Source organism: Dichotomopilus funicola, assembly GCF_033296635.1.
Source record: "Dichotomopilus funicola strain CBS 141.50 unplaced genomic scaffold C8A04scaffold_61, whole genome shotgun sequence".
In the NCBI taxonomy this organism is placed as follows: domain Eukaryota; kingdom Fungi; phylum Ascomycota; class Sordariomycetes; order Sordariales; family Chaetomiaceae; genus Dichotomopilus; species Dichotomopilus funicola.
In genome coordinates this window covers 90,260-105,589 of record NW_026944082.1, presented here as the reverse complement: position 1 = coordinate 105,589, position 15,330 = coordinate 90,260, and the positions used below count along the sequence as shown (strand labels likewise).

Below are 15,330 nucleotides of genomic sequence, written 5' to 3'. Positions count from 1 at the left end.
ACGATCCTCGGGGTTGCTGGTTGCTCAGCAGCAAGCTCAGATGATGGCGGTGGGCGGACTCGGTGTAAGTAAAACAGGCCTTCAAGTAAGTCGTGGAGCGGTGCGGTTTGTGTTAGGTCGCGTGTGCGTTTATGTGTGTGTCTTTGTGTGTGTTGCGAGTTGAGCGAGTGAAACGTGTCTGGACACTGTGAAAGTCCGTGGACGAGAAGACGGAAACTCGAGAATATAAGTTAATAAAGGATCCAAGCACAAGGGGAGGTCTCGTGGCACAGAAGCGGGCAGAAGCAGCTTTTTAAATAACACACCACATTCATCAGCAATCCAGCGAGGTACCACACCTGGGTCGGTACCTGAGCCAACTCCCCCTGCCAGGCTGGTCTCCCGCCAACAAAGCACCATCCCCCTTGCGCCCGTTGCGTCCCTGTGACCAACTGATCGAAAGACCGGCCTGACTGGGCAATCCCCGGATGCAAGACCGGGAGGCAGACACTCCCCATTTGGATGGTATTGACCAATCAGCGATGAGGTATTACCAAGAATGTGGCTCGACACGCCAGTCTGTGCAGCAGGCGGCCAGTGTGGCTTGTCTCAGTGGGCTGATTTTTGCACGGCCAAGACCGCCTCTGGCGCATTCAGAATCGACCCATTGTCAGGCCACGGATCCCTTTTCTTTGACTTTCTTTCCGGGGAACGGGTACATTGACTCGAAATTGACAAGGCAAGTCTAACCGGATTGGCACCTAGAGTCAAAAGGACAACAAAACGTGCATCCGCAAAATAGTACTTTTACGAAGAGGGAAAATAGTCAGAGTCATCCAGACTCCCATCCCAGCCTTCCCCACCAATCTCGTCAGACTCGAATAATCAGCGAATAAGCAGTCCCAACGCCCAGAACATTGTTGCTAATTGGCAAGAAGGGACGAACCATGCAGCGTCTGAAACCGAAATAAACAACAAATCAATGACAACAAACAACAAATCGTATTGCGCTACTGATTAACCTACGTACCAAGTTTCCCTTCCTGCACCTTGTTAACTAACCAGGTGCCAAACTCCATGAGCACTTGCCCGTATGACTCGGAACTATCATCGGTGTTCTGTCTCCTGTATCAAAGTGTCTCAATACAAGCGCTTTCTGTCCACCAGGAAGCTCTGTAAATCTCCGTTGATTGAAGCATACTAATTACCAACCCCCAGCCCCGTGCAAGCAAGAATACCCGAAGCCAAGGCAGGGAGATGCACAATAGTTTGATAAGTCCGAATGGATTTGTATTTGATTTTTTGGTCTTTTTTCCGTTTTAGATTAATAATTACATCTAAGGTCATCAATACGTTAGGGGTGTCCTCCTTGCATCCCCAATATGCACAATACATCCCAACTTCTCTAGTTGGTACTCTTCATCCTCTCAACGCTCACGGCCCGGTACAACGTACTCTTACTTCCTCCCAAAGCCCGGGATGAGTCCGCGGCTCGGCTCTGATGAAGTCTAAGCTCTCCTGCTGGCGCCTGGCGTGCGTTGCAGTGTCAGCCCCAAAGTTTCCTGCACACCACAGGATGCGAAAAAAATCTAGCACGACGCCATGTTCGGCAAACCAGTGTCGCTCTGGGGTAAGGTATGATGATCAAACAGCGCTTCCTAGCGCGACACGACTATGGCGCAAAAGAATCGTCGTTGGTCGATGATGTGGTGGGTGTTGCTGCAAAACCGACATGATAATAGATAGGTGAATCTCCCCGCCCAAGCCGCTTCAGTTATAAGACAGCCTGGAATCCGTCGAGTAACCCTTCTCCGTCGGCTTGATCTCCTTAATAGGGTGTAGGATCATAGACGGGAGACAGGGACGGCCATGTTCAGCCTCCCACTCTGCACCGCCAAGGGCGGTATCCTCATAACCGGCCCAATTGTTGTACAGCCGTTGTGGAGGGTACGCGCGGAAGTACCAAGTGGTGCCCATGAATCGGCCCTCGTGGCCCCATCCCATGGCACTGCCGAAGCCACCGCTCTCGCCCTTGGGGCCACCGTTAAACCACGCCGCCAACCTATCACCGCTCCAGGAGCGGTCGAAGAAAACTGGCATCGGGGCGTACACGGCCTTGAGGCCGTGGAGAAGGGCTGTCGTCTGGGGGGCCATCTCGGAAGCCACGTGGTTGCCCTGAAGATCCTCGTAGTGCATGGCGTCGATCAGTCGCTTTGAGAGACGAGACTGCGTGATGATGGTCCCCCGGCGGGGCAGCCTCCCCCAAGGGAAGTTCTCTGAACGGTAACCCCAGACTGTGTTGCGCATAACCCAGCCGCTGTTGACGACGTTGAAGAGCGGAGCCAACTCAATCAAGTCTGCCTCTTCGCCGACGCCCCATTTGTAATCATCATCCCGAGGGTTGGCAACAGGAGGCTTCGGGCCCTGAGGTTTGACAACAGGGATATTGGGCGCGCCCCAGATCGTATCGGTGCCAACGGCCTTCTCTACCGTGGCACGGAACTGTGAATCAAAGCTGCCGTGGAAGGAGGGGATGTAAAACCGCTCGTTCCGTTCCCAGAGGCCTCTCCGTGGTTGCTTTTTCCCGAATTCGCCTAGCTTGGTGATCACGTCGTAGTTGTGTCCTGTGATGCGCGAGTCCATCTCCCAATTCCAAACGTAGTCGAATTCCCGGAACTCCTGCATGAACATCTGGACCGGCAGGAACTGGCCGTGGTGTACCTTACGGGCCTTATCCGACAGGTTCGAATACATCCGGTCCACCGCCGGCTCGTTCCAAAGAACCGCGATGCTCCTGAACTCAGCTGGGACGTGGTCTTCCAGGGCCTTTTGGTAGGCCTCATCAGTCCACACCTCCTGCTGCGCGTCCTTGACGTGCACAAAAAGAAAAACCTCGTATTCACCGCCTGTTCGGAGACTCAGTTCGGTAATGAGAGACCGCATGACCTGCTTGTCGTTTTCGGTGTATGTTTTCCCAGAGTAGCTGCGGAGAAGTAATGCGGTCCTCGACTCGAACTTGGGCGACTTTTCGGAGGGCCGCTTCGACGTGACCTTTTTATTTTGTTGGGATGCGCGTCGAGTGTGTTGCTTGCCTGTCTTGCGCCAGAACCGCCGCACAGTCTCCATCACTTTATCTTGCTCGCTGATAGCCTCTTCGTTCTTGTTCGCCTCGCGTTTCGAGTTGGAGGAGTCGCCCGCCTTCGCAACGGCCTTTTCGTCTCTGGGACTTGCCGGGGCAAACCGAGCACTGTTCTTTTCCACGCAACGGTCCTGGAGCGCGCCCCAGTTGACGTTCTCCCAATTGACTTCTTGGCCTTTATCGTCCACGACCGGCGACAGCCCATACTGGCCCAGCCGAGTCTCCCGCTCAAAACAGAGATTTCGATCAAGGCCAAGGACGCTGTAGCTCCCGAAGCCGGGATTGGGGAAGTCCTTCGGGCGGCCCTTGAAAACCTGAATGTCCTCAATCTCCTTCCCATCAGCTCCCAGGCATGGCACGTAGGGGGCGTGTCGCGCCTTCCAAGCCGCGCTGTTGTAATCTGGGTAGGGGTTGAAGGTGACCGGTTGAGCCTTGCTAAAGCTGACCGTCTTGTTAACGGAACCCAGTTGATGCTCCTCGGATGGCTTCCTCGTATCTTGATCGATGAGAGTTTCAAGAGTGTTGCCGTAGATGGCCCTGTAACCGGGTTTACTGCGACAACATGTTAGTATCAGAACAATCATCCACGGGACATGTCTGGCGTACTTCTTGAGCTTATGATACTCTTCCTCGAAGAGGACCCTCTGCGCTGACAACTCCCGCATACGGCGTTCGTCTAGTAAAGTGTTAGCAGTCGGTTGAGGAACAAAAATATTCGGCTTCGTGTAAGTGTGGCATACTAGGGTCCCGGCCGGAGGCTTGGTCGCCCATCACAGGGGCGCCATGCTTTAGCTGGCCGTTGTGGTGCATCAAGCCGAGCAGGCAGAGTATGACGAAGACGAAGATGGCCGGGAGCAGTGTCCTTGGTCGGGACAGAACCCGCCGGGCCTGGGTCTTGACCGCGGCCGCCTTCACAAGCATGGTGATATCGACCAAGACTTTCCAACGGCTATGTTCTGAGAAGATGGTGTTGAAAAGGGCGTGGTTGGTCAGCCGTTGGAAGTTGTAAACAGATCGGAACCAAACGAAGACGTCGTTTTAAAGAGGCATATCCTTTCAGAAATGTTTATCGCGTTATCGATCGGGAGGTTCCGTGGAAGGAGTCGTGAGTAGGAAAGACTTAGAAACAGGGCCTGCCGAATCGCGCGGAAACGAGTGATTGCGCGAGAAGAGAAATGTAAATCGCCGAGGACAAGACAAAACGTCGGTCAAGTTGGGTGAGGAAGGCTGGTGAAACTTGCTGAACCAGTCTGAGTTTGTTGTCAAGCGAGCGATAACGACCGACAGTGGGGAGAAGGTGACAAAACGGGTCAAAAGATCGCAACTTTTGGGAGGTCGCAGGTTATTTGGCAGTTCACGATCGACGGGGGTTGCGTGGGCTCCTCTCAGGGGGGTGAGCAGGGGTCCAATTTCTGTGGCGGGGGCGGCCGAAAAGAGTTATTCCAAACGGCGCTGGGGACTGGCAACGGAAGGAGCGAGATGAGACACGCTCGCTCACAAGGAAGGCGACAACAACACCGCCGTTTCCGGTTCCTCTGTGCTGCAGGCTTTGAATGGAAGGTACACTACATCTCCTCATAAGGACGGCCAAGGGGGTGATTATTCCCCTCGGCAAGGCGTAGTTGGATCGACCTTTTCCATCTCCCTTTTTATCAAACCCGCACCTCGAAATCGCCGGAGGTCCCTGAATTTCTTTGAACCGATGAACGGCGCTGAAAACGCCCCTGGCTTGCCTGGCAAAGCAGATTTTATGTGGAGCCGTTTCTGCAAACCCCCTGCCGTCAGGGAAAGGTTTACCGCCGAGAGCCCTGGGACGACGCGGTACTGGGGCTGTGTTCCAAGGCCGATCACCATCCGTTCCGGCAGTAACGTCATCGGCTTGTCGCACCACTGTTGATCGTCGGCAACCTGCTTCTTTCGGGGCGTTTTGGGCATGGCTGTTCGCGCACTAAGTTTTCTCCCCTGTGGACAAAAAACACTGTCCTTTTCACAGCCTCTCAGCCTCATCGGCGCGACCGAGCGAGAAGGACAGAAACGGTCATCGACTCGGGCAGGGCGAACCGACACTGGTTTATTATTTTTGAGACCCTTCGAAACTGGAGCGCGATTTGAAGTGGGGCCCAATCAGCTGGGACAACCCAAGAAACCTCCCCCCAAACGACTCCCATGTGGGCTGGACGCCACCGCTGGTTCGCAACGGGACCGAATTTGCGAATGTCTGACGGTCTGACAGTCCAGGCCCCAAGTCAATTTCCGCCAAGCATCAAAGGATCGAAAAGCTCAAGCCTCATCCGGAAGGGGACCCGAAGGGGCCGTGGGGGCTGATGTTTCCGATCGCGTTGCACGATCCACGCGCGCTTGCACACGCTTCCATCAAGAACCTCCATCCTGAGAGTCTCGGGGTTCGTCCGTTGCGCGCGACGGCACAACCTGGAACTTCCCTGGAGACCCTCATCGCGTTTGTGTTTCAATATTGCTTCGTCTGAATTTCTTCGGGTGCTCCCCTTCCCGAATCCAGGCAACCCTCAAATCCCTCGAGAGAAGCAGAAAAACGACGCCGCCGACAATCGCCAAGTGGAAGAGGCACAGGTGGAAAAAATTCACCACCGTCATTTCACAACGTTGCAGTCACTCTACTAGTGGATGTACACTATTTCATCGTTATCACAGTTTTACCCGCAGCTCCACCTACTCGGCTGTTGGATCAGGGATAGTGTGGGTCTTAGGTTCAAACGGCTGAGAGCTTCGAGAGAAGAACATTGATTCGAGGCGTCGTCTAACCCGCCGGGATTTGCCGCCTCTACCTTCTCTCGCAAATGAGTCTCTAGATTAAGCTCGAAGATTCGCACCACTTGACGCTGCGTGATACTTCAGCCCCAGCGCTGAAATAAGCCGGGCCTAACACATCACTTGCCCTTCTTCCAATAACCCGCCAGTAGTGCGACGGTGCACCAACACGCAGTTGGTCTCGAACAATGTGCCTCATGTCAACACTATATCCGAGCAAAACGGACCCCACGGCCAATCCCATCACAGGGTCGTCCCCTCAACCCACCGATTGACCAAAATGGGAAGAGTGCAAGGTGGGTTCGGGGCGGAATTGTGTTGTTGATTCGCGAAGTCCGGGATACTAGAAGCAGCAGCAGCAGCCGCGGGAAACGGGCCGAGAAAAGGGGTGGAGGCTCAGGGTTGGTCAAGAAAGGAGAACCGGGTCATCCAACCTGCGATGAGCGCGCCAACATGCCGTTCTTTGCCCAATCCAACCGTCCATACTACGTACAAAATGATACGTGCTTACTATGTAGTGTATGTTCGTGTAAAGGTATAACTTCAAGGAGGTTGACAAACAAGTGAAGTCAAAACAAAGCGCTTACTGTGCAGCAATGAACCGTTGAGCAAAAAAGAAAAGCAAATTCGGTCCCAAAATCACGCCAAGATGGCCAAGACGGCCAAGACGGGGAAGACAAGAGGCTCAACATGCGGGGAGGCGCCAAAACAAGCTTTTCCCGCGCCCATTTCTGTCTTTCTTTTTTCTTTTCTTTTTTACCCCCCCAAGTGCCCCTTACCACCCCAAACCACATCTGCCGGCCTTCCTTTCTGTTCTCGAATACCCAGTCCAAACCAGGGGGGCAAGCAGAGCGGGCGATGCGAATCAGCACGACCGTTTTTTGAGGGGGATCCGATTGAAATATGCAAACTGCATCAACTCAATCAATCCGTTTTTGTTTTCCTTATCTCGAGATTCTTCATCCGCGCAACACAACAAAAACTTCCACAGAGTAAAAAAACAAAATCAACGTTTCATTCAATCTCATGATCTCCCATCCGTAAAGCCAGCGGCCGAGACTGGTCGATTCCAGGTTTTCCCCCTTTTTTTCCGGTTCCCGCCCGGCATATAACGATGTCAGGTACCGATTCCGGGTCTGGCTGTTCGCCCGCATTCCTACCCGGAGGCTCAAGGTTGATCCGGGATAGGTAGTGTAGTCAATCCAGTCTTGAGGCCCCGTGGCCCGTCCGTTCTTCAATATATATATGAACACGAACCCGGGCGCTCTCTTATCATTATCCGCACCACGGTACGGCACGGTATCGCTTACCCCGCCGTCCCTGCTTGCGGGTTAGTAAGGGAGAATAACATGCCATGGTACCAAAGATTGTTGTTGTAATATTTGTGAGTGGATATTAAGCACTACTTTACTTTGTATGTCGGTAGATACGCCAAGTATCATCGTAGGTTACACCCAGCAAAATCCCCGAACCCCGAATCATTCCGAACTTCCAACGTCCATCCATCCATCCATCCATCTGTGTCTTTGTCCGTACCTATGGCGTGACTATGCCCGCGGCTCTAGCCTAAGTATGGCTCCCATCTTCTCTGCGTTTCCCGCATATCCAAATACGCGTGATCAAGCAGTCTTATGTGTATGATGCTCTGGTGCCCTTTTGCCAACCACCCTATGTGTGCCGCATTGTTTCTTCCACCCAATACGACTAAGGGTAACCGACGCTGGATGAGTTCTTCCTCTCTCCAGGCAGCATAAATGACCGAGGGGAAATAGGTGCCAACCAAGAAACCCAGACAAATTCCACCAATTGTTGTCCCAAGGCCACGCCCAGATCCAGCTTGTAAAGGCAAATGTCCTTCCATCCACAACACCCCGGAACCAACCAGGGTTGTTTTCCATCCACTGCCCATTTCCAACCTTGAAACAAAAGAAATATGCGAATGATTATGCGAGTCCGAGTCCGGCGGGTATAAATATGATGTAAAAATAGACAGGGGTATCGAAAGTAAAATAGAAAAGAAAAGTCCGTGGCCATCTTTGTCCAGGAGGCCCAAGTGAATAGTGTCGGAAAATATTAGTACGGCATCCAGCCGTGTCGTTTTGCGTCAACGCGTATGTAAGTAATGATGACCCCCCATCAAAACGAGAGAAAAGTTGTGACCGAAAATCGATGGTCTCGTATATGCAGAGGTTCTGGGTCCTTCACATCATCCCCAGTCTCGTCATCCTCTTCTCCATCTTCGGCCGCTGCCCCATGGGGCCGAGCCTGCTCGGGTTATACCCGCCCCCCATCATCCCTCCTCTCGGCCCACCGGGCAAACCCCCACGAGGCGGACGAAAACCCATCCTCCCAGGTGGGCCGGGCGGGCCAGGTGGACCAGGCGGTCCACCACCGCCAGCAAGTCTCCAAGCGTCCCTTTCGCAGTACGCCTTGCCATTCACTTCAAAATATCCGCCCTTCAACGCCATGCCACAATCGCCGCACTTGAAGCAGCCGACGTGGTGCTTTACCGCATCAGCATCCTCGAGATATTGTCCCTCGATACCGCGGCCGCAGCTGCCACAGAGGCTGCCGTTAAGCTTGTGGTAATGCAGTTCGCAGTACGGCCGGTCTTCGTGCACGTAGAATGTGGACGACGTGAAAGGCTCCTGGCAAGTCGAGCAGACAAAGCACGGTTTGTGATAACGCCCCGTCAGACGGCCATCGGCACTAGAGATGGACTTTCCTTTGATGGCGAGACCACAAGCCTTGCAGTTCCCGCGAGCCGACGCAGCAGCCGGTTCACCTAGACCAGCTTCCGAGAGCGAACGTGTGGGTTTGGGAGGATCTCGTTGCTGCGGAGGTTGTTGCGGTGGCTGCTGCGGTGGTCGCGGCTGAGGTGGTCGGAGAAACGACGGGGGACTTAACGGCTGGTGTGCTTGCGAAGGTCGTCTGTCACCCAACCCCTCAGATCGCTCAGGAGAAAGCGATCCGGGCCATTGGGGGGATGTGGCCGTCGCGGCGTTCGGAGAGAGGCTGTCGATTGGCGAAGCGAGGCTCGGGCCCTCTTCAAGTGAGCTGTTCGGCATTGACGAAGGAAGAGGGGACCGCGCCGGAGCAAGTCTCGGGTTCTGGACTGCGGGGTCGATACGCGGGTCGTAGCCCCGGTCTGCGGACCGGGGGGGTCGAGCACTGAGCGGAGACGGGCGGCCCATGTCCCTCGGATCCCTGGCTGGTAGTTTCAAGGGTGTTACTTTGGGCTTTGGCCTGGGCTCCTTCATCGACGATTGTATATCCGTCATTAAGTTATCGATACTCGACGTATCGGATGGACTCTTTCCTGATCGAGAGGTCAAGGACCGAGACGGGCTAGTCCTTGAGCTGGCTTGACTGGCCAGGCTCGGCCGACGTTGCGGCTGAGTGCTGTCCTCTGAGGAGTTCGTAGAGGACGTCGAATCTGACGGGTTATGGTACGGGTTCCCAATTCCGAATTCCTCGGCTAGGTTGATGGTCGGTAGACCAGGAGTCACCGGTCGAATCGCGCTCGTTCGGGGTGGCGGCGGCCGAGACGTATCGGGCCCTCCTCTGCTAGGCCTTCTGGGACTCACCATCGGGTTCCTTCCAGGGGAATCCAGTGGGGGCTGCAATTGATTCGGACGCAGCGTCGACGCTGAGAGAGGGGCGGAAGGCGAACGCGATGGGGGCGCAAATCGGTCGCTTGGGCGAGGAAAGGTGTCGGACCTACTCGGCGTGAAAGGCGGCTCCAGGCCGTGTTCTGATGATGGCTTAGGTGGGGGTCCGAAACCGCCGTACCCATTTGGCCTTTGTGGCATCGGCATTCTCCCGCTTCCTGATGTTCTGCTAATGTTAGAGGCCGAAGTGCCGGGGCGTTCACTGTTGGCCGTCGAAGGGCGGCGGTCGGGTTGATCGAAGGGGCTTCCAATGTTATTCATGCGGTCCATCGGATTTAGGCCCTGCTTCCTCGGAGAGTCCGCCCCAAATGTCGAGTCTTCGTCCCCAACAGTGTCGTCGAGTCCGCCGTAACCGCCTGGTCGAAGAGCCCGTGGGGGCGAGTTGTTTGCGATCCGCGGCGTAAAGAACTGCTCCGACTTGTCGGTATCCGGCGGTGCCCCGGGGGTTAGCGGCGATATGCTACTCTGGGAACCGCTCTCTTGGCTGATGGGCGTGAGTTGGGTTTGGCCCATGTACTCGCGGTCTAGGACATGGTTAGTAGGATTCCAACAAATTGGTCGTGCTATCCGGGAATGCGTACTGGCTGCAGACGTGTCTACTTGAGGGGGTGCCCGAGGCGATTCTTTCTGTGCTAGCGGGTTGCCAAACGCCGGCATGAGCCTCCCAAACAGCGAGGTTGCGGGCATTGGCGGCGAGGCTGAAGAGGATGTTAGCGGGCCCGCCCAAACCTGGGGACTTGGGGCCATCGTCGTACCTTCTACTGGTGAATCTGACCCAGTGCAGAGATGCTCGCCCATCAAAGATATTTCTACTTGGAGGCCGCATGTGGAACACTTCACCGTCGGCATAAAGCGCGACTCCCTCCCCGCTACCGCCATCTCAAGATATCCTCCCTCACCCTCTCGTAATGTGCCGTTAAACTGAGTTAACCGGTGAGTGTCGGGGAGCAATGGCGGGATTTATTGCTAAGCCTGCTCCCCCGGATCGTCGACTTTCCTATCCTGTCCTATCCGATGGGGAGGCGAGTGTAGTTGTTGATGTCGATGTTAATGTTGATGTTCGTCGTGATAATAGCGTCCTCCGGCCGGCACTGCTTCGGCCGGGAACCAGGATAGGGGAGAAGCAGGTGTCGGTCTTGTTGTTCCGTTGGGGGTGCCCGTTTAGGTAGGCTGGAGGATTCGTCGAGAGAGCGGACGATGACTTGCAGCAAGCCCGCTTAGACCAAAGAGATATTCTACCAGACCTCAGAAACTGAGCAGGAAAACCCTCGGCGCGTGCTGGGACCAAAGTGGTTTTACACGAGCCAGGCCCTGGCGCAGCGCGAGTCTAGACCCTGCCGGGGTGCGTTATGCACAATGATGATTCCCAACCAGGCTGCACGGAATAAACGATTTGTGGGGGATCTGGACCGTGGTGTTGCGGATCGTGTTTCGAAAAAGGAGGGTGAAGTTGGCCGTGTGGTGGTTGCGGAAGCCAGATAAGACAAGAATGCGAGTGTTGCTCTCAAAGGGGGAGTGGGATAGGTGTAAAAGAGGCATCGCCCGGGGGGATGGGGCTCTCCCGTTACGCCAAGCCTGGCCCGGCCTCTGCAGGGACGTCGATGGGGTTTTGGTGGGCGGATGGCCGCACAGGGGTCTGGTGGTCTGGTGCCGAGTGCCCCCCGCTTTGGGTGGCCGTGGAAGGCACCTGCAAGTGGGAGGGGATTTGCGCAGATGGAGCGAGGATCATGCCGGACACGTCCTGGCCACAGCACCCACAAGAAGGTCGCTGTCCGTCTTGGGGCATGTGCAGCGAGTCGGCAGCAATACCACGTCCCTCGAGGAGAGGTTTTGGAGGCATTCCCAGGAAAGAGCGAGCAGGTGGTCTAGGCTTCGTGCATTAGGCTAGTCCCGATCTGTCGAGGGTGCCGTGACAGATCCCCCAGAATGCAATCACAACTGCAACCCATGAGCGGTGAGAGTGGACTCAGAAAGGAGTCGCAGGTGAGCAGGAAAGGAAGGCGCGCCGCTGCCCAGCCAAGCCAGCTTGGGAAGTGACGATGATGGCGGCTTCTGAGTGCACCATGGCAGTTGCAAACCTCCGGCCGTCATTTCGGCGGCTTCTCTCTTTCCCTCTCGTCCCCCCCATTCCCGATTACCCCTTTCCCCTCGGCCATTGCATTCTCTCGTCCGGTAAATTTGGCTTCATTATGCACCGAGACGAAAGAACCACAGCACCATCTCTCCCTGTCGACCGAGGCTTGTCGCAATCTTTCTCGGCTCCACAATGCTATCGATCAACGCCACATGCTCAGGGCCAACACCAGCCAGTCACGCCAGCGCTGGCGCGGGTACCTTGCAGCAGCAATCCGCCCCATCCAATGGCCTGTGAGGATTGGCCACCGCCAAACTAGAGGATATCATGATCTTGTCATGCCTCTGTGAGACACTGCGCGGCTGCGAGACAACTCCAGAGCTTGTGCGACCGCGACCGTTCCTGCGTCTTCATGCTCGATCGGCTTGGTCGACCATGCCACGCCATCAGCGGCGGCAATTAACCTCATTCCTACCCCAAATCACCGGCAACGTATATTGCGCTGGGGACGGCTAGTCAGGAGGTCGCCATCAATGTCACCTCGTTGTTGCGTCGAAGACTGGCGAGCGCCGCTCCTCGTCGGTCAAAAAACCCCGAGGCTGCCGGTCTCCAGGACGGGAGCACAGGATGTTGGCGCAAAAATTATTAAACAGCATCCCACATCTTCCGATCTGTCTCTGATTTCGTCAGCTGATTGGCACTGAGCGCTACGCCGACAAATCGCTGTCTTTCCGACCTAAAAACCCCATTGCTGCTGGGCATCTTTGAATGGTGTTGGTGGTTCCCGCGAGAGATTGCAAGCCCCTGACACATCCAATGATCTTGCATGGGGGCCATTTTGGCCGCCAAGCCTTTTCTGCAGCAGCCCCTGTAGAATGAAATCTGGAGAAAGGAGAATAGCGGCCGGCGGCCGAAGACCCTTGCGGCTGGGCAACCTGGGGTCGATTCCAGAACCTCGAATTTCTTCGTCGTCATCTCGCTCACCTCATCAAAAGCACATGGCCCAACGCTTTGGCGAACGTTGCTCTGGGCGAATTAACGCTCGAAGGGTACAACGACGTTATTTCTCGGCACCGATCCCGCCAGCCGCCATCGCGCAACCGCTGACCCAAGCTGATGTTGGACGATGTCTGGCCTTTGCCATTGGCCAGCGCTTTCCACGGCGGTAAATCCGACTGATGGCCAGTGAGCCGACCTGTTCAGCGACCGACTACTTGTATCAGGCCGGGCGGAAGCGGGTGATCAAAGGATCATCAAATCGCAGCGCCTCGGCCGGACTTGAGTCCAGCCAAGCCCCATTAAGGCTCTACGATCGCATGATCACAGCTACTGATATTAACCACGATTCCCAACACTATTTGTCGGCTCAAGGAAAGCAATTCCGTTTCCATCAAATAGCCAGGCGAGAGACGATTCGGGGAGCGACAGAGATGCCTGAAGTCGAAGCCATGCATCCTTGAGTCCAATGCTACCCATTCCCGTGTAAGTCCACACTAACCCCGCGCTCGGTTGGATCGCTTGTCCGACGTGGGTAATTCATGCCTGACATCCGGATGCATCGTGCACCGCTTTTGGTGAAACAGTGTCGAAGACCACCCACGACCCTCGTAAAACTACTTGAAGCCGGCTTCCGCCAGGAATTTCCATGCTATTATGGAACGCGCATAGTAGTCTTAGAGCACCAGTTGGTGTCAGGCAAAAGCCGTATTATTTGGGATGCAAAGGGTACAGTAGAATGCAGATATGCCAGCGTTCTAACCGCCCCCTCAGCTTCATCAGCGTTTGAACTAGACGATTTCGAGACACGGCGCGCTTCCCGAGTAGCCGCTCAGCAACTACAGTAATGCGAGGACGAGGACGACGGGCACCGTATTCCCAGGCTAGTGAGATGCTTGGCGGGGGAACACTCACTCGCCCATATCATCTTACCGGCTTCTTCCCTTCGCTTTCACTCGTTCCCGGAGCTCCGTCTATCATTTCCCCCCTGTCTGATGCGAGAGCCACAGATAAAATGCCACATTCTAGACTGCGTGCGACCTTGTGGTCGACATAGTCGCAGAATTTGCTACTGGTGATTCCCTGATCAAGATACTGGCATGTGGGCATGACGCCAGTGTTAGAGCACACGGACTACGAAGCGGGACGGTCGCGGACGGCAGCCACGCATTGTCATAGGGTGCTTAACGAAGGTTCCTTACTCCCTGCTATCCATGGCCGGTATCGATCATGCCGTATCCTTTTCTTGAGGCCGGGAATCCGAAGTCTTCGTCAAATTAGGCTGCACGGTCGGGCCATAGACTGTCCACTCGGTGCTTGGTAGGGCCAAACTCGGCCTCGACACAAACACCGCAGTCAAGTGTATCGGTATCAGTAGCAGCGTAACTAATATCTACCATGGCGTGGACTCTAATGAGTAGGTAGTTCCTCAGAAACATCGGTCGGCCTGGGGACGCAGAGCCTGCATATCTCAACCCGCCTCCCCATTCCAGAGGAGCAGCCGTAGAGCACAGACCGTTCCTACTTTCAAGGGTAAGGAATGAAGGACTCCCGATAACCCTCCCAACCGACTGCCGGCCTAGAATGACGATGCCATTAGGGGGCGTTCAATCGAATAGAATAGAGATTTCCGGTTTCAAGGCCCAATTTGTCGACTGATAATCATCAAACCTGGCAACTACGAGGACGTATTATGGATCTCGCATTCGCCAACACATTGGCCAAGTACGGCTTTGCGGGTGGACAGCAACCCCACGCTTCGTCGTGGCGGGGCAGATTATGAGGAAGGGAAGAAGCACACTCGAGGCACACAGCACGACTAGCAGGACGTGTAAGTTCCCAGTGGTGCTTGACCACGGAAGTGATGAGGGCATGCCCGAGCATCTCGGTGTGCTTACCATTCATTATCTGCATTTGGTGGGCCAACATGACGCGGCCGGGGTAAGCAAAATGAGGTTGCTGCATGGGAGACAATCAAGCAGCTCCCTATCGCGATCTCAGGTCCCAGAAGCATGGGTTGTTTGGAATGTTGACGGGACGGTTCAGCCGTGTGCTTGGCTTCGGGAGGGCGGGAGAGTCCGGCTCTGGGATCGCCCGCTGGGCCACCTCAACAAAAGGGACATACACTACAGAAAGGACGCGAGGGGGTTCCTGATGGTTCCAATTTGTTTGCTGGCAATATCGACGCACTCCATGGGGGCATGATCGACGGGTTCACCAGAGCGGATTTGAAGGGGCCCTTTTCTTCCTTCCCGCGCGGTGCGCTAGTGGAATGGGTTACGGCATCCCGGCATCGCGGAAGCGACGGCATCCAAGCGACAAAAGACATTCAGTCCGGCTCCGCGATCGGGAAACACCAACTTCCCGTCCCGGGCACGGCCGGACCTCGCGTGACGGCCCTGCCCCGGCAGCAGGTTCGTGGGGCCAATCAGGACAGCGGGAGCCCGTTTTGACCCACCCCCGCGCAGTCCCCTCTCGCTTGGTGCAGGAAAACATCCATTTGTTGAGTTACATCTCATTCTAGAGGGGTTAGCGGGGTCAATGGGGGAGAGAGCTGGGATGGACCAGGAAAAAATAATCTTGAGGTTGTGAGTTTGGAGAGGCTCGAGAGGTTCATTCCTCTGACAGACCGACAATGCGTGATCCAAGATGCATATGCTCTCGGTTGGTATGTGGACGTTTGG

The 15,330-nt window shown here is 55.3% G+C and overlaps 2 protein-coding genes across 2 annotated transcripts; both read right to left on the bottom strand.

Moving 5' to 3' along the window:
• Positions 1-1,749: 1,749 nt before the first annotated feature.
• C8A04DRAFT_39225 (uncharacterized protein) lies at positions 1,750-4,039 on the bottom strand (the record flags this gene model as incomplete). The annotated part of the gene is made up of 3 exons (XM_062784504.1): positions 1,750-3,670; positions 3,725-3,794; positions 3,859-4,039. The coding sequence occupies 3 exons, from the start codon at positions 4,037-4,039 to the stop codon at positions 1,750-1,752; spliced, it is 2,172 nt and encodes a 723-aa protein (XP_062634658.1).
• A 4,067-nt stretch (positions 4,040-8,106) lies between these two features.
• Positions 8,107-10,455, bottom strand: C8A04DRAFT_39224 (uncharacterized protein; the record flags this gene model as incomplete). The annotated part of the gene is made up of 2 exons (XM_062784503.1): positions 8,107-10,172; positions 10,410-10,455. 2 exons carry the CDS (start codon positions 10,453-10,455, stop codon positions 8,107-8,109), a joined length of 2,112 nt encoding a protein of 703 aa, XP_062634657.1.
• Between the last annotated feature and the right edge of the window lie 4,875 nt (positions 10,456-15,330).